Below are 19033 nucleotides of genomic sequence, written 5' to 3'. Positions count from 1 at the left end.
AACTGTAATATTTACCATGAATCGTGTTTGTCAAGCATAGAATATTTTTGAAATTACATTTCATCCTTGCGAGAAACAAAGCTCATTTCTTTAAAGTTACATTTTTTTACCTTCAGTATTAAAACCCAGTGCTCTTTGTGTTTCAGCAGATGAACAAATGTTAGACAAGTTGTGAAATATAAAAAAACCCTTTAATTTTTTAACTCAGAATTCACTATTCACTCTTACAACATTGTAAGATGCATGTAAATAAAAGACAGAAATATTATAAGACGCACTGGCTTATGTTTTAGCTCATTCTTGGCCTCCAGTAAGTTTATGGAACAGTTCGTCATCTAGCGTCTCGTTCTGGTCTTTAGATCGTGTGGAGAGGAAGATGTAACCGCCAATGAACTCATGGACCACCTTGCAGTCACAGCTCAAACAGCAGAAGGCTATTGTCACATTCTGGTCAAACTCTATGGTCACCTGAAATAAGACACAATAGATAATAAACAAAAACTGTTTTGACTACTCATTCCTTTTCCAATCCACCCCGATACCCAAACAAAGAAGAAGGAGAAGACAGCTGACATCATAACATATAGCACAATAATCCCACACCTGTCTTATCTCCCAGTTGACGTTCCACTGCTTCATATTGGCGAACCTCCACGTAGTGACAGGCAGGCCAGAGGACATGTCAAGACGAATCAGACGATTGTATGAGATCCCAAGAATCTCATCTTTCTTACTGCCCTTAAATCTGGAGCACATAAAAAGAGAACCCCTCAAATTATCATTCATGAATAATATGCAGATGTTGAAGTAAGTCACCAGTTGTATGTTTATTATACCTAAATATATGCACCGTACCTAACAATGTAGTAGTTGATACCAAACTCTGGGAGTGACTGCCAGGCCTGGATGAAGCGCATCTTGGCCTCCATTAGGGACAACCGTGCTATGTTCTGATGGGCCTCCAGGATTCGTGCTGTCAGCTTGAAAAAAATCACCAGAGGCAGATTTAGTAAATATATTAAGTGATGTAACGCTGATGCTGTTGGCAATGTCAAGTATGTTGCACGTAGCTTTTCAACAGACCTGTTTGGTCTTGTGCTTCTTGGCGTAGCGTGGGGAAACAAAACACTCAGCATTCATGTCCATAGCGTCAAGGTCGGGAGCTGCATGGCCAGGAGGGGGCGCCAGGCTCTTCATTTGCAAGAACGACTGGATGTTCTTCACTTCTGACTTGTAGGAGCTGTAGGCCATTGTCTTGCCTTTGGAGGCTAGGATACATGCTGCTTTCCACTTGGCATATTGTGTTTCCTGCAGCAGAATGAAATCACAGTGCAATAACAAATTAGCCTTATGCTTATATATGCACAACCTGCAGGAAAATGAAAAAGAGGTTAACACAGGAAAAGAAAATCATAAGCATGCAGATGAGTGTGGCCTTACATTGTCACATCGGATGTACACCTCGTTCATCCCATCAGCAACTGGCAGGAGGAGCTTGATGCCAAACTTCTTGTCTGTGACGTTGACATCGGGGACTACCTCACAGCCTGTCAAATGAACAGGAGGAAAATATCCTGACTTTAGCATTAGAGGCACTGCAGCAAGATACAGTAGATCTGCTGGTATTACCACAGAAAAAAGCTATTATTGTGGTTGTAGCTTAAACGAGAATACGACTGAATTTAGATGCTAGTTTGGACAATGGTAGTCAACACTGAATGCTTTTTCCTAATGATCAATAACACGAGGGAGCAGTTTGTCTCACCCATTATCTACAGTATTATGTTTAATATTTGCATATGCACCTCCATATCTAAATTGTACATTTATATAACATTTCATTTATTACAAAGTATTTCTAGACTTTGTAGAGAATGGCTCATGCTCACTGGGCTGCCCAAAGTCATAATTACACATCATGGGAATGCTTAAATTGAATGTTATTCATCAATAATACAGCACACAATAAACACTGTTTTTCACATCATTCCCTTCCCCTGACCTCGAAGGTGAAACTGCTCTATGGGTTCTCCGTTGGAGGTCTCCTTGTTCTTGTAGTAGGAGATGGTGGTATCCTTGAATACAAACCAGTACTCTTTGTAAGGCCGGAGTGTCAGTCTTTTTGGTCTGAGTTAAGACAGAAAAAAAGAAGAGAAAAAAAATCATTGTTTTTGCTCGCAATACAGTCTGTGATCTTATCTGAGTATAAGCCAGGCGACTAGGGGGGTTATGAGGCAAATTCAAAAAATAGCACAGGCTACATATTCAGAGTGTGAGCTGCTCAACACAAGAATATTTTGCCTTCTCAGGTTGTCTCTTTTGATTAAATATCAGCTGGCCTAGAGGCCATCGTAAGATAAAAGCAAAATCAGACAAAAAGTATAAATGCTTCTCCCCTGTCCACTAAATCATCTTCAAACTTATCTTGCAAACCACTACATTAGGCAAAGATTTCAAGGACCAAAAAAAAGACAGGTATTTTTGAGATTTTTACATCAGTAATTGACAATGGCATCTTCTGACTTAATATAATAGATACAGTATAATGAATAAAGGTGGGTTTACCTAAACAGCCGGAGGGAATCTGCCAGCTCTGGAATGTCTGTAATGTCTTCCTAGAGGGGGGACAAACAACTGTCAATTATCTTATGTCCTCTTGTGACATCACCATGTTGAGACATGCAATCAGCGGAGGCCTACCTATCAACTCCGGCTTAAAAAACAGGTGTTCTACTGTAACAGACCTGAAAACATTAAAATTACAGTCAATATTCAGTCCAAAAAAATGTTTACCAGAATTCTGTCTGTGTGTCCACCTTCAAGTGTCACCTCAAGGTTGGATAGGGCGGCCTCTACTTCATCTATTTCTGGTTCGTTGGAGTGGTCCAGTGGCTCATTTGACATTGTCAGTTTACAAATGTGATACTGGAAAAAAAAAAAAAAAGTTTTTACTCCTGATATGAAAACTCTGAACTTAATTTCCTAATAACAATGATCTAACATTTAGTTTTGCAAGTATAAGTTATTATGATGTTCTCCGACATGACTTAAGAGGTTATGCAAGCATGGCATGAGTCAGAGTAAGGTTTGAGCAGATCCCTGTGTGCCAGCCATTGCACCAATGTGTAGGTGAGTGCAATACTAATCTCCTTTTGAATCACTGTGATTTCTGAATCACTGTCCCAATGGTTGCAAAATAACAGATGAACGGATCAGAAATGGGCTGAAACTTTCCAGCCATTATCATTAATTCCTTATAGCAAATATAGCAGAATGGGGAGCTTGAATTCTTACATTACTACTTTTCCCGCTACTCAGTTTCGCTCCCTATACTTCTCTTTCTATGCCTCCGCCTGTACCTCCCATCCTCCCTCTCCATGGGGATTTTCCTCATGTCTTGACACGTCCTCATACGGATTTAAACACCAAGCCTGCTCGCCTGGATGGATAATATTCTGAGTTTCCAGACACACATAGTGTATACTTAAAGCTAATTTGGTCCACATTACTGTTCCCCCAGAGAATTGTGGTTCATGATTACAAGCCAGTTTGAATCAGGATTTTTATAATTAGCACCATAAGCAAGTTTACTTCTGAAATATAAAAATGCTTGCAAGTGTTTAGCTTTCATCACCATGTGTATTATCTGTGAATATATATCTGTCATCAGTTTTACAGTGCTAAAGGTCGAGGTTTTAGCAGTTCTCCAGTTATACCAGTACATTTATAATGGACTTTGTAGAGTTATTATTAGGTGATACAGTGGGATAGTGGTTAGCCCTGACAGAGCAAAGCAGGAAGGTCTTAGTGAAGGGAACTAGCTTCTGCCAGTGCCATGTTTCCATCTGAAATACAAACAGCACCTTATAACCCTTTTATAACTGCGATGGGTTCATGTTCACCTGCAGTGAAGCAAACATCAGCATTTCTTCCTCAGTGCAATCTATCTCCTCCAGCAGGACGGACCAGCGAGCCTGTTCATACAGCTGGGTTATCCTGACAGCATCATACTAAAAAACAAAAACATGAGTCCACATACACTCAAATTTAGTTCAACAGCTTCAAACCAGGACTGCAGTTATTTATTTTTTTTGTCAAGGACAAATTTTGGGTGTCTTACTTTAGGGTTGAGGTCAAAGAAGACATTGTACTTAAAGCGTAGCAATAGCTTGTCCTCATCTTGAATGTCTTGTTCCATAAGAGAACGAGATGAGTCCAACCACCTGTAAATCACAACCAATCAGATGAGCTGTGGATAGAAATATCATCCAAAATGTATAACACTGCCAGTTATGAATCAAACTATCATTGAAAGGTTCCAGTGAAAAGTTCATTTAAACATTTCATCTACCCTGCATTGTTGATTGCTTTGTCCACCAGCGAGAGTGGCTGGTATATCTTGGCCAGCTCAGCAGGTGGCAAGTTGGGCAGGCATTCAGCTAAAGGGTTTTCTCCAAACCAAAGGCTCGTGGCAGACACTGGCATCCCGTTCTCTGGGTCGTAGGTTGCCGTCATGGTCTTACTGTACATTGCGCCTTGTTTGAGGATAATTAAATGAATTAAAATAGAGTTTCCCAAAAAATGCTAAGATTCAGCATATCTTCATATTAACAGGGAATTTTAAGGAATTTGATGCGGAAAGGCATTTCGATTCCAGATCAGCTCCCTGTCAAATAGCATAGGAGGTGTCAGAGTTTGAAAAGACAACTCTTACAACTCTCACATGAGAAGTTTGACAGAAAAGTTAAGGCTCATGAAAACAAAATACAGCTCCAAGTTATAACTTGACATTAAAGAAGGCAGATATCAAAGGTCTTAATTAGAGTTAATGCTGGTGTGGTATCTGTACTGGATGTTCACAGGGCAAAGAAGTGCGGCTGTGGTTGTATGCGTGTGTGAGCGTGCACAAAAGAGTGTGTTAGGGAAATCCTTAAGAACATGGCAGGATACTGAACAATTCTTTCTGATCTCACTGATGAAAACTGTGGCCTGTCAAATCTCAGCAGTACGATTCATAGATGTTCCTCATTTCTGCTCCTCCTGCTCCAGCAAAAGTAACTCCTATCCAGTCTTAATGGGTATCATATCATAATGGGTAAGTTCAAACACTCAGTCAGCCCACAATTCAGTCCAGTAGACCAGAATCTTTAAAAACAAAACAAATCAGAAATAAGCCAACATGAAGAGGGAAATATTATGCAGTCATGTATTTAAAAAAATAAATAAATAAAAAAAAATATATGTATATAATTCAAATGTGCTGTGAGATAAATTTTAGATCATATTGTCAAGCCCAAAGCATTTCTGTCATGCCTCCCTTAAAAAAAGCAATAAATACATGCATAAATAAATCTCGCTAAACTTAACATTGATAGCCTTGCTAGCATCAAAGTACTTTGTTGTTCCCAAATGAATTAGATTCATAGAACTTTTTCACAGCAGACATTTTGACTTGTCATAGCAGGAAAAGCACAGGTGGAACTAATAACCATAATGATGGCTCAGTTCCAGCAATTAATGCAATGTAAACTGTGATTTGAGAGCTCAGGTGTATCAGTTTATCTAACAAGATAAACTGATACACTTGTGCTCTTAGTACTGATATGAATTTTTAATCATGTTGCGCTTCATATGTTGCATCTTTTTCTTATGACCGTTTGAGTATTAGCCTGAATCTTTTCAGAAATGCTGCAGATTGCTTTTGACACAGTATTAGGTGCTGCTGTGCTGTGATTTTTTTTAAAGCCATATTAAGAAACAGCCATGTATTTCACAGTACCTGATCCTCCGGGTAAATCGATGTCCCAGATGTCATTGTGTGCCGAGTTCTTGTCTTTCTTCTTCTTCTTCTTGGAGGGATCATCTGGAGGCTTTAGCAGGGACAGTTCCTCTGGCCTCCTGATGTCTGGGATGGAACGAAGAGGAGAAAGTGTGAGGGATCAGGAAAGATATATCAAGGTTATTTCTGTATAAGACATAAAATCATAACAAAAGCAACAAGGGCAGAGGGGCACTTTAATCAAATAGAACAGAAGACACTTACTGAGTATTTGACAGATCTCTGTCACCGTCTTGAAGACAACGCAGGAGAAGCTGACAGTCATTTTGATGGTTTTCATATTGGGGAGCTGCAACAAAAGGGGTTTGTGCTGGGGTGTGTAGCGCAGGTCAGCGTCCGCCTGTGTAACAAAACAATTTTAAATCATATGAACTACACTTGCAGCATCCATGTATTTATACTCTCTCCTTCCCTATTGTGCTGGTGATCTTGTAACCTTGTCTGGGTGTAGAGCAACTTCCCCTGTCACTTTATGCTAGTTTTTTTCACATTTGGTATCATGCTGGAATGATTTGTGAAATGTATGCACAGAGGGAAAATGTAGTATGAAGAGACGCATGTGTTGCCTACATTACACATGCAATGTAGGTAATGGTCACCTACAATAGAAGTAAGCTTATTTTCAAGGGGAATTCGGACACATTAAAATACTTGTGTCTATTTAAACCCAACCCACAACTATGTGTTTTCTTCATATGAGGAAATTGGCTACAGTACATCAACACTGGCTGAACCACTACTTTAAATAGTAACTGCATTGCTCTAATTTTGTCTCCCTAATTGGTCCGCACAAAGAAGTTGGTTTCTTTGTTAACAGTGAGATCTTAACCAGAATTTTAAAGAAAAAATGTTCGGGCTAGAACAATGCCTGGCTGTACGACTTGCATTTGAATGATAGACTGAACAGATGTTTCTGGCTGGGCTGAAGAGGTTAATAAAAAACAGGGTATGATTTTATGTAGCACCTTGCAAGGGTGGCATACACAATTAGCCAGAATTTAACACTGAATTTAATTATTACGGCTTTGACTGGAGAATTCTACTGTGCCATGGGTATTCAAATAGTTTTCCATCTTTCTATGAATACATTTCATGGGGAATTTTGTATGTTTTGGGAGTTGAAATGTTCAATTTGGCATCCATAATACCTGAACTCCATATTTGTCCAAGGTCCAGTGGGTCTTCAGCAGCCAGCATTTTCTCTGTTCCCACCACAGGGCATGGTCTGACCAGTCCTGAGGGGCTTCTGCAGACAGACAGATTAAGTAAAACATATTACTACTATATTACTGTCACATAGCAAGTTTGAAGAGTAGTACACACCCCAAAGTTATTGCACACATTTACACGTCAAGTTTTCTTGAGGTGGAGCTCTGTCTTTTATTCTTCATACAACTACTGTTGCTAACAACGCAAACTTCCTGTACCCACTGTGTGGGTGGATGTGCATGATTAAAGTGTGGTCTTATGAGTCTAACTGCCATCATAGTCTGAGATCTGTCTGTTGATGACAAAATACTTAGTCATCTATTATATCCCTTGTTCCTTAAACCACCTTGCCGCCTTGATATTAATTCTCTCTTGCTTCCAGGGCATTGTATCAGATTAGACTCTGAACTTTGGCCCCTAGAGCAAACTAAGGCATTGTGGTAAAACATTGGCGCTGCAGTGTAGAAAAATGTAGGGCAAACAAGGGTGTGGCTTGACTGAATTACAGACCTGGCAGTGCAGCAGAGGGAGATCTAAGCATAAAACAAAGGATTAAAGATTTTTTTTTTTTTTTACCAGGTAATCAAACCAAAATGGACTCCTTTAAATGTAAGCTTTAGAGTTTTGGTGCCTTTCTCGAGGGTACTTCAACGAGTGGATACAGGCTGTAGATTGGCTGCACAAGGATAGATTTTTACTTACTGATCTTCTCCACCAGTTTAAGCATGAGGCCTCCAATGTGCAAATCACCCTTCACTCTCAGTTTAAATCTCATGGACTCATCCCCGTCTTTTTGATCCACATGCACGGACAGCTCCCATGATGTGTCTCCATATTCTGCAGCTGTGATCATGGCCCTGTCATCAAAAGACAGAGGTGAGGCAGTGGATAGATCACAAAACTAGGTTTAGATATCCCCATCAACAAAGGAACACCACAAGGAATATTGGAAAGAAAAACCTACTGCTGTCTCTAATTAGATCCATGGTGGGGGAATCCCACTAAAATATGTAGATTCCTTTCTTGCTTTCCTTTGTTTTGAAGATTAGGAAACATCTGGGATTAAAGCATGAGTCAGTAGATTAAGTGTTTCTCTACATCCCGTGGGAACATCCAAATTAACATGGCCAGCAGTTAATAAACACAGATCTCTAAATGTTTCTTGTCTTAACTGGCCACCAATGGAAATGATTTTCACGCTGCTTCTTCTGCAGTATCTCTGCAATGATACTGCAGCCCCCTAAGTACTCCTCTCAGCCAATTCATTTATAAATAAGATATCAGCGAACACACAGGCTGGCAGATTCACTGGCTGGTGCCACCAGGAAAAAGAGATGAGGCTGCAGAGCAAACGGTAAACACAGCAGAAACGACACAGCTGTAGAGCTAACAGAGAGCGAGGCACAAGTATGGTGGTGGATTGTTGCATTTTCATTTTGACAAAGACTTAAAGACATCAGGCAGGTGGGAAAGGATAGAGGAGGGGAAGAGGAGAAGGAGGAGGAGGAGGAGGAGAGGGGTGGTAGCTGTGGAATGTGTGACGAGCAGGGACACGAATCTGGTGCAGGAGAGACCACGCAAAACAACAATCTCCACATACTGCACCAATCTCCCTTCATTCAGATCTGAAAAATTGGCAAACAAAACGATGCAAACTCATTCACGCACATTAGTCTAGACCCGAGTTATTACAGAAATACTGGTTGCATCTGTCTCATTTGTCATGGGTAACACAGTGGAAGAGTATATGCTGTGTGAAGCAGTGTTGCCAGGAGGCTAGGTTTAATGAACACACTCTGCTCTCTTTGTGCTGCTCCCTCCCTATGCAGCTGTAGGGTGCAGTTAAAAGTTTCAGCTTGCGTGTCTGCTGAGGGAAGAAGGCTTGTTGAGATGTGTCAGAGTGTGATGATTTGACTCACAAATTATTACAAAATAATACCATAAAAATGTTAGAAGGAGCAGTGATGTAATTTGGGGCTCATCATAATCCAAACAGCCATCAGCATACAGAAAAGTCCAATATAGGCCTCTTAAAAATGCTTTACAGAGGTCTGATATTCTAAATCCTTAAAAGTTATGTGAACCACGTTAAGGAGGCTTTAATCTAAATCTAAACCTGTTAAAGTTCAAAATCCATTCAAACCTGAATTAAAGGAGTGGACTTTCAAGAAGGCAAGCAGGACTGGGAAAAGACCGAAATACAACAACCCCAATACAATACCCTTCTTTACAAACCAACTGCACAAACAAGAGACATAATGGCCAAAAGCACAATACATAAATAAATTAATAATTCATACCAAGGCGAATGGTCAGAAACATCAAACTGACAGTGACACTGCTGGTCGCAATCACCATAAAAGCCTTATCTCTTGACCCCACGATGTGATTCCAGCTTTTTATGATTTTATGATTATGCTCTTATCACAGAAAGGCTATAAAATCTAACACGACTGAATCATCGCTGAATCATTATATGATGTGTTTTTTCCCCGCCAAGGACACGAAAATCCTGCTTTTAAAAACAAAACAAAAAAAAAAAAAAAAAAAAAAAAAACCCAGCTGATAAAACTAACGTTAATGTTTTTCCCGCCGCAATTTCGTAGAAGTCAAGAAACCACTTTTACCTTGATTGAAAGTTTCCTGTCGGTGAGTATTCCTAGAAACTTGTGAAGTAAAAACGGATAAGGAATAAGGCTCCTTTAGGAGTTGAACACGCCCCGTTCAGACAGGTAAGTCAGAGAGGAGGAGATCATCAGAGGGAACAACTGTTGAGCAAAGGTGGGGCTGTGTTCACACAGTTGTAAATTTTTCGGGGTATAATAAATTTCACTCTGTGGTAATGAGCAACGTTACCTCAAAATCAGCTAACATCAACATACACAATGTTTGCTTTGTGTTAATGATTTTACTCCCTTGTTATACTGTGTTATTGGCAACATAACAATGAAATAAGCTAATACACTTTGGAAAACATTGAGCATAGCTGAAACAAAAATATTTGTGTATTAGTCTTCTTTACATTATAAATTAACCAAAATTTAAAAAGGGGACAAAAAGAAAATAGCAGTTAGCAACAGTTTAGTTGGCCTAAATTAAAATTTTCCTTTAAAGGACCATTGTGTAGGTTTTACTGGTATCTAGTGGTGAGGTTGCAGACAAGCCCCCAGGAATAGTGCCAGGCTGTGAACATAGACTGTATAAAAATACTGGACGTAGCTACTGTGATGTCGCCCATTGGTTTGAGGCCTTGAGTTCTGCATTTTGACCGTCACTATCTTGGATTTTTGAAGCCAGACGTGACTATACTTGGACGAGAGGGTTGAGCTGACCCTAACTAGCTGCCAACTTGGTTGGAACAGTGCATTAAAAATTTATGGTTAAGTGTGATAATGCTAATGCTAGTGCTAATTTTCGCTAGCGAAAAACGGGCTTAAGACCATTAAAATAAAATGGACTTACCGGGAAAAACTGAACACCTGACTCCTTAGTGCGTCTTTTAGTACAAACAAACACTGAACAAGACCAAAATGTTACAATTAACTTTCATGAACTGAAAACACACTAACAATAACAACGGCTAAGGCTACGCCTATACTACAAAGAGGTCAGAAGATGAAAAGAAGTAAAATCATCGAGAGATAAGATAAAAACGGTGGTAAAAACAGCAAGACCATAAAAATAAGTTTTGAGTTGCTTCAACAGAATAAAATATCAACAGAGGATACTTGTCTAATATGTGGTGGGAGTTTGTTTTAGATCTTTGTTGCATAGCTGCAAAAAGCTGACTCACCATACTTTTTGCATTGTATTTGTGGTACATTTAACAACAGCGTTAACAAGTAAAAGAATTTTAAAATCTATCCTCAATGTTACAGGTAGCCAATGCAATGATGCTAATACTGGTGTAATATGTTCCCTTTTCTTAGTTTTGGTTAAAATTCTTGCTGCTGAATTTTGAACGCGTTGCAGCCAATCAATGGTTTTATTTGACAAACTAGCATAAAGTGCATTACAATAATCTAAGCATGAAAAAACAAAAGCATGAGTGAGTTTCTTGGCATCTTCCAAAGTATGGTAGGGTCTGACTCTTGCAATATTTCTTAAATGATAGAAAGCTATTTTTGTAACGTTGTGGATATGACTTCTAAAATTCAATTCAGAGTCGAGGATAACACCAAAGTTTTTCACTTCTGGTTTAATTACAGCATCATGTGATGCTATTTCGCCCAAAAAGACTTTTTCCCTTGGACTTACGTTGTGAAAGAGACGTCTGTAAATCAGAGGATTTTTTTTTTGAGCATCACAACCCCCGCGAAATGACTCACCTCAGAATTTGATCCGTTTGGTCTGATCACATTTCAAAAGTCTAGAAGAGCCACGCAATTTCATTGTTTTATCCCCATTCAAGTTAACTGGGGGGCTAAACTGGAAGTAGCTGGCTTGGCTGGCAAACGGCACTAGTGCGCTTGTTCTATGTGCCCTACAGATGTGGAAACAATGCAGAAGAAGTTGAACTTTTTTGGCTTCATGAATGGGGCCCCATCTCCAACGCTGTATCCAGTTCTCTGTATACATCCATGGTTGCAGATGCAACCAACTGATATCCCCTCCCCTCCCCCTTCCCCCTTCCAAGTGTGTTGGAGAACCTACAGTGGCCACGAAATTCACAAAAAACACAAAAGGCCCTTTCTAGAGCCAGCATTTGGTTTGTCTGTTCTGGCTCCATGGAAGGGGACCCGCTCCCTCTGTAGATATAAAGGGCTGATTCTAAGGTAAAACAACGATTCATATTTCAGGTGATTATACACTAATTAAAACATACTTGAATATTATATTCCACTTCTGCCAATAGATCCCCATAAATCCTACACACTGGCTCTTTAACACCTATGTTTATATTTTATTGATTACGGCTTGTGATGTGAAAATACCAATTCAACTGAACTGAACCAAATAGGTGAGATACATTTGATTTAAACCTTTGATTGGTTGATTATGACTGGCTAATCACAGATTAATGGACTGATACCAGACTAGATGTGTGAATACATGTTTATGCAAGTGTGCAGTGTTTGGTCAATTAGGTTAGTTTATTAGTTTATTTAACTGGGGCCATGCACAACACAGCCATGCACAATGTTTAGACACAAGGGCCAGTCCACCAATATTATGAATAATTGTAAGCTTATTAGTCATAGGGAGTACCACTCAGCCTGTGGAAACAGTTGTGTGAGCCACTTGTTTCTGTGGCAATGACATGAGTTTTATATAAAAGTTTTAAATAAAAATAATCATGGTGAAGTGTAGGATTCAGCAGGTTTTGAGCTTGACCTATAGGGACTAAAAGCCAGGATATCTCAGCCTGTGCTACTTTGATTTTTATCATTCTTTTTTCAAATATGTCCTTACAAGTCCCCCAATAAATTGGGGACTTGCACTAATAAATTGCTGGCATACCCCTATAAGAAATTAACACACAATCCCTAATTATACATGCAGCAAATAAGTGACAATCATATAGAGCAGTTGCTCTGTATGTCAAAATACAAAGTTAAAATCTTTACCTTTAATCTTGACCAATCATCACAAACTCGAAGGGCTTAAAAGTATAGGTGATGTGAAAATATCATATCAGGGCTGTTTCTCCAGTTGAAGTGGATTTAAAGAAACAATCCCACAACGTGATGAATAATAACTTACTGGTATACTGGAAGGTGAGCAGATGAATCAGCCCACCTTCCTTAATGCCCACATCTCTCCCAATGAGTAAATCAAGATGAATCATCAGAGTTTGTCTTCTCCACATGGTAATATTGCCAACTTAAGAAACTACAATAACACATCAATTAAACTGATAGCTAGCATTTTTTTTTTACCTTTTGTTTTTACCATTTTTGAACAGATGGTGTTATGCTGACAACCAGCTGAGTTATAGCCAGTTTTGTAACTTTTAATATGTAGGTGTTTTTTCATGATGTGGGCTTCTTCTGTTACAGTCATTTACTTGGTCATAAAGTGAGCCCATGTGTGAAGCCTGCCACCCCCTGGTTTCTTTTCATAAGAACACACACTATGTGTTTATCTTGGTTGGTACTTGAGCAAAACACATAGTATGAACACTAGATAAGGTCCTCATGTATTTAAATGGAAAAGATAAATGAGATTAAGTCCCAAACGGGGTAATAAGGCAGCTTGAGCACAGATTGACAACACATAAAACAAAAAAAATAATGGGTTACATTTAAAAATAAATGTCTCAATTATGAAAAAATGACAATGACAAATGACATCATCAACATTAAGTTTACTGAAAATGCAACTTTTCTGTCATAATTTGACATTTAGCTGGGTATCTGATGCCTAAATTACATGCAAATTACTTTCTCCTGCATGATTTCATTTTCCTGTGCACCCCTCCACCAGGTGTGCATTAGACAACACTCAATTTCACCTCCAAATTATAGAAAAACAAAGAATAGACAGAGGAAAAAAGATGAAAAATTAGTTTATCGTGCTTTAAATGTCCATAATAGGGCACACAAAAATTCTGTCATTTGAGTCTTAGTGGACGTAGACATTTTTAGTTGTTTAGTCATTTGTATGGTTTGTCAAGAGGCATGTAACTGGAAAATGATAGTCATATCTCTAGCATCGCAGTTATATTCACAAATATGCTTTGTTCTGTAAGAGTTCATTCTGCATGACTGAATTCATCTGCAGAGAGACATTAATAAACAACTTGACATCATTCAGTTAAACTGGATGATTGATTAGTAGAGGCGGTCCTATGACTATTAATGGACAGATATTTTCTTTCATCCAGGACAACCTCACACAATATATTAATAAAGTTCTGTTGCTGCCACATAGTGGCGCCATTACACCATACCAGAGTTGGAGGAGAGAAAGACCCTAAATTTGTGAGCCAGATTTGAGAGAAAGGTGCTTCATGTCTTTGGGTTAGAAATGGACTACTGTTTACTTTAACTCAGTGTTTTGTTTTTGTTTTGTTTTTTTTTAACATGTGTGTATTTTATGGCATGGGCTGAACCATACAGCTGCCATCTTGGGCAAATTCTAGTCTATTAACTGGAAAAAGATCATTATTCCCTTTATTGCATGATATTTTTCTTAAAGGAAGATAACAGGAGCTGACAATTGCCACTCTAGTTATTACAGCATGAAAATTACCAAAGTAATACCAATGAAATAGTTTTGAGTAACTCTCAGTTTATGTCATATCACTTGCTGCTCTGGCTTTCTAGGTCGTGATTAGCAAACCATACCAGAAAAAAATACCACAAACCATCTCAGGTATCTTAAGCAGTGTCTCATTTTTGATTTGATGATTTCATATTTTATTGTTCAAGTGGGGAAATTGTCTTTTTATTTGTCCCATCCAGGGAAGACAGATGTCAGATTCAGCTGCACAAGAACGGCTCCAGACTTGGTAAGTATTCAAGGACACTTCAGCATGGTGGGAGTTTGCCAGCACAAGGTTTTAAACCTTGGTGCTGCAGCTGAAGGACAGTTTCTCTTGACCACTTGACCATTTTGACCACACCCTACAGATTAAATGAAGCAAACATGCCTGTGAGTCTATCTAAGCTCTCTGTTCCAGCTGAGTGTTTAGCAGTGGCCCATGAGGACATCTTGAGCCCTTGTGTAAGAGAGGAAATGTAAATTCCATGACAAAAACAAACAAATAAACCCTGAGCCTCATAAACTGTGTCATTGGTGGACAGGCACATGGAAAATAACATCATTTGGACCTGTCAGGCCTGGATAGAGTACAGACAAAGTAACACCATGTCCATGTCATCATGACACCTGTGGCTCTAAAGGCAACATGGTAAACACAGTGCAAGCTAAAGGAAAGGACAAATATCAACTTAGCTTCACTACAGTGCCTGGGAGAATGATAAAATGCAGTCTTCAGAGTGATGAGGAGAGAGAGAAGGAAAATTTTTGGACTGTGGTTTTAGACACAATAAATTACATCTACTGCCTGAAGCTGGTCTGAACCTACTTGGAAGCGGGTGGGAAACAACATCTGTAGAAGCCTTCGCCGGCTTTCTGTATTTATGGAAAGAGAAACCTCCCGGTGACCTGGGAACACGCTTACCCAATTAGCAGCCTCGCCGACGGATCAAATGGAAGTGAAAACATTCACTGCCGTGACGGAGACGCATCACAATGACCCATTCATGCTGCTGAGCCCCATGATTTGGGGGGTGGGGTGGGGTGGGGGGGTTGTTCTTCTAGGGATGTATTGGGGAGGTGGGATAAGCATGAGGGGGTAACGAATGCAACAAGAAACTAACTTACCTCACCACCTTCTTTGACGTGTCGATGGAGGCCTCATTCATGACTTAATATGGGTTCGGAGGTAAACACTGTTCAAAGGTGTTGTTTTCATAAGGTTACCAACCACTGCTCACCTCGGCGTTCCGCATCCCCTTCACCTCAGCCCCTGCATCCCCTTGGACGCTCCCACCCCTGCAACCCAACACAACCACTGGTCTTATCCTGTGGGACTAGAGCTGAGGGGGTCAGGAGGCCTGAGAAACAGCACTGGAAGAGAGGCTCTTGACAGCACAGGACTCTGGGGAACAAAAGCTACACTGCCTCATGGCTTGCAAAGTGTTACAGCTCTGATTTGTTTTTCTCTCTTTGAGGCAGCCAAATTCATGTCTTTGTTCTTTTTCTTTCTTTATTGATGTGAATTGATTTTTTTTAAAAGCCACTGACCTCAGCTATCATGAAATTCCACACTTTTTCCTGTTTGAATATGAAAAAATAAAACTGAAGATAAGATAACAGGCAGCTAGCAGCTAATGTATTTTACAAATGGTGTGAAATTCTGTCCTGTTGTGGGTCAGGCAAGTGTGTGATGGTCAACAGAGGATTTATGTCTTAGAGCAGGTTGACTAAATATGGTCTATGTGTTGATAAAAGTGGCTGTATTTGCCTAAATATTTCATACCTCTCCTCAGATAGACTTTGTAATCCTTGCACTGCAGTGAAGGCTCTGTATAAAAGGCTCTTTTATTTCTAAAATGAATTGTTTATTTATATGGGTGGAGCCATAGGTGCTTCAGTAAATGGCGTCTTACGTCCTCGCTTGTGGATATTTCCATTGAAGCTTATAAAAATGTTACTAAGCCAAGGCCAATGCTATAAAAATTCAAAATACTGAAAAACGTTTTTAAGAAAGTGAAAAAGAAGTGAGAACACTCAGCAAAAGTTCATGCATTTTCAATTACATTTGAACTTTCCATATGACACAGCCAAGAGTGATATCCTTTTTTTTTGTTCACCTTTTCTTGCATGGAAACATCTGATAGAAATAAAACTTTTCATGATGTCAGGTCAGATAGCCATAAATACAGGTTGTCAGCACAGTGTGACCCTCACATCTAGAGTAGAGGCTGCTCTGAACCGTGGTTTGGAACAGGATATCACATGTTTAAATATTGCACTTCTTTCTGAAAAGTGGCTACTGTAAAACAACTTCCATTACAGAGTATTGCTTTACCTGTCACTGGCAGTATTTCATCCTTTTCCTGCCCAGAAGCATAAAAGATATAGATGAACACAGCCATATGGATAGATGGTGATCATTCACCTCAGGCAGAGACTGTGCTAGTCCAGAATTGAAAGAAAGACAGATAGATGGCTTTTCTTCACAAATTGGGTTCACTGTCCTTTTTGTTGGCAGAATTCATGTTGGAATGCTGTTGTTTATATCTGACTGTCTAACCTTCTTTGTCAGTTTCAGCAGGTGTGCAAGAAAGTTTGAAGCAGCTGACATTTTTGTTCCTGAGTGAATATCAAATGTGTTGAATAAAGCCATATGCAACACTCTGACTTTTATTAGGTTTGTCAGAGCACATAGAGACACAGTGGGAACATTGCCCATATTCTGTTGAAGATAAAAGAACACCTTTTCTTGCAGGTCCTGAATGCAGAGGATGTTGGGTAATATAGCCATATGTGCACGGAAGCGTTTAGATGTTGTCCCGCCACGTCCTGTGCCGCAGAGTGACATGGAAGAAACAACCCTTGACACTGGCCTTAAAGTTACAGGTAAGAGGAAGCAGGGCGTGTTCCTTTCCTCCCCACATCAATTTGCCAACTGGTTGTGAATGGGTGCCATTTTGAAACATGCAAATGTAGGTAGCCTCTGCCTGTATCAGCTGATGCAGGTTAGTGTTGTTTTTGGCCAGGCCTTAAAGGCCCGAGGGGAGAAAGACGTACTGAGAGTTAGAAAAGGTCGCATAAACTCTAGCGGGATTACTTTACCAACACTTTCCATGGCTGAGATCCTGTGAATGGATCCATTGTGGGGTGGGTCTCTGCTCGCGGAAAGCAAACCCTGTCAGGATCCAGTTCATTAGCACCTAGTTTACTGTTTGAAGTTAGTTATTTATCCGGTGACTAAAGGGGAACCCCGTTCAGACATATGTAAGCGTGTGTGTGTGTGTGTGTGTGCGCGCGCGCACACGAGTATCCATGCGCAGGCATGTAATGTGTACTTGTACAAATGTACAGTACTCATAGGATCTACAGGGGGTTTCCAGAGCAAATTGCTCAAGAGCAAATAAAACTTTCCATGGTGCAATAAAATGTATGGGGAACGAACAGGAGGGACATTGGTGCAGCTCTGAAGGTGGGAAACAACCTTGAGAAATTGTTGAAAAAATATATACATAAGGGTTTGATATGTATATGTTCTGACAGCCACTGACCTTGACTCTGTAAATAAAAACTAGTATCACAAGAATAGGAAGTTAGAAATGTTAAACAAAATACTATATATATATGTTACATTGTTATATTTTCTGGAGGCACTTTTTCCTGAAAAATGAACAATGAGTGTGCATTACATGATGTAGGCTGTTGAATATGGATAGGAATTAATGTTAGTAAACAGTGCTTGAAATACTGTTTACTTGTGGAATAACACTGAAGCAGCAGTAGTCCGTCCTCCTCTGAGTTATTCCACTGTCTTTAAATCATGTGTGTGCCTGTGTGTGTTTTCTCTTCTATTCTCTTTTCTTTTGTGATCTGTTTGTTCTTTGGAAGGCGTCCCTATCCCTCTGGTCAGACAAAAGTGCCGCGTTGAGCAAAACCTCCACTCCACTTTTATGGTCTGTGTGGGCCGTCCTATTTGTACATGCTTAGAGCAAATTAGACCAGCAGCTGCGCATGGCTGTCCCATTCCATGTTGGCTTTTCATGATAAAAATATGCTTCGGTAAACCTCGCAGCTTGGATCCAGAAATATGTGGCCCGTTTCTTCTGGCACTGACACCTCTTCATATTTACAATCAGCACTTCCCCTTTCCGGCATAAAAAGAGAAAGACAGAATAGAGGGGTGGGAGTAAATCAAGGGGGTGGAGAGAGAGAGGGAGAGAGAGAGACAGAGAGAGAGAGAGAGAGAAGGGCAGAAAGAAACAGAGGGACCACCTATGCAGATGTTTTCCACATGTAGAAGCAAAACAAGCTGCAGCAAGATGAGTATGAGGAGAGGGAAGAGAGAAGGCTGCACCTGTTATGGGGTGATGATCTGCCCATGGGTGACATCAGTCCTCGTAATGTGTCATGCTCCTTGAGTCATTAACCAACTAGAGGCCAGTTATGGTTCTTTGTGCGCATATCATAATAATGTGTTCCCACTTTGCATTGAGGTAGTTTGGGAATTTAAAGAAAAAAGATAGTATTGCATATCTGTAAAGCAGAGTGATTAAATTAAATAGATTAAATTCATTAAATTAGTGATTAAAGTGTCCAAAATGAACAATTATTCTATAAAACAAGATTGTAAGCTACAAAATAACTTGTTTGCCAGTTTGATTATATAAAGTGCCAGTAGGTTTTTTAAAAAAAAAATATGATTAGACTTTGCAAACATTCCCACATGTTTATTTACTTTTTCATCTCCCAAAGGAAAATAGTAAAACCTTAAAACTAAAGCAA

At 39.6% G+C, this 19033-nt stretch overlaps 1 protein-coding gene and 1 long non-coding RNA gene across 4 annotated transcripts; one reads left to right on the top strand and one right to left on the bottom strand.

Moving 5' to 3' along the window:
* Window positions 1–193: 193 nt before the first annotated feature.
* On the bottom strand, window positions 194–10669 carry fermt1 (FERM domain containing kindlin 1). Of its 3 annotated transcripts, none has more exons than XM_044376172.1 (16): window positions 10511–10669; window positions 7751–7905; window positions 6988–7085; window positions 6044–6179; window positions 5780–5905; window positions 4352–4535; window positions 4121–4223; window positions 3903–4010; window positions 2794–2925; window positions 2566–2615; window positions 2003–2127; window positions 1441–1547; window positions 1084–1308; window positions 856–980; window positions 604–745; window positions 194–468 (listed from the first exon to the last, which is right to left on the bottom strand). In XM_044376172.1, the coding sequence occupies exons 2-16, from the start codon at window positions 7899–7901 to the stop codon at window positions 295–297; spliced, it is 1986 nt and encodes a 661-aa protein (XP_044232107.1). In that variant the 5' UTR covers window positions 7902–7905; window positions 10511–10669; the 3' UTR covers window positions 194–294. The 3 variants fall into 3 exon arrangements, with proteins under 3 accessions (XP_044232107.1, XP_044232106.1, XP_044232108.1); XM_044376171.1 differs by lacking the exon at window positions 10511–10669 and adding an exon at window positions 9676–9859; XM_044376173.1 differs by lacking the exon at window positions 10511–10669 and adding an exon at window positions 8013–8188.
* On the top strand, window positions 9697–17134 carry LOC122999332. The gene is made up of 3 exons (XR_006407689.1): window positions 9697–9780; window positions 14455–14501; window positions 17010–17134. It is a non-coding gene; the product is annotated as an uncharacterized LOC122999332 (long non-coding RNA).
* Window positions 17135–19033: the final 1899 nt, after the last annotated feature.

The sequence above is a fragment of the Thunnus albacares genome, chromosome 16 (assembly GCF_914725855.1).
Source record: "Thunnus albacares chromosome 16, fThuAlb1.1, whole genome shotgun sequence".
Taxonomy (NCBI): domain Eukaryota; kingdom Metazoa; phylum Chordata; class Actinopteri; order Scombriformes; family Scombridae; genus Thunnus; species Thunnus albacares.
Note: the sequence above shows the minus strand (reverse complement) of the source record. Positions and strands in the feature narration are given on the sequence as shown.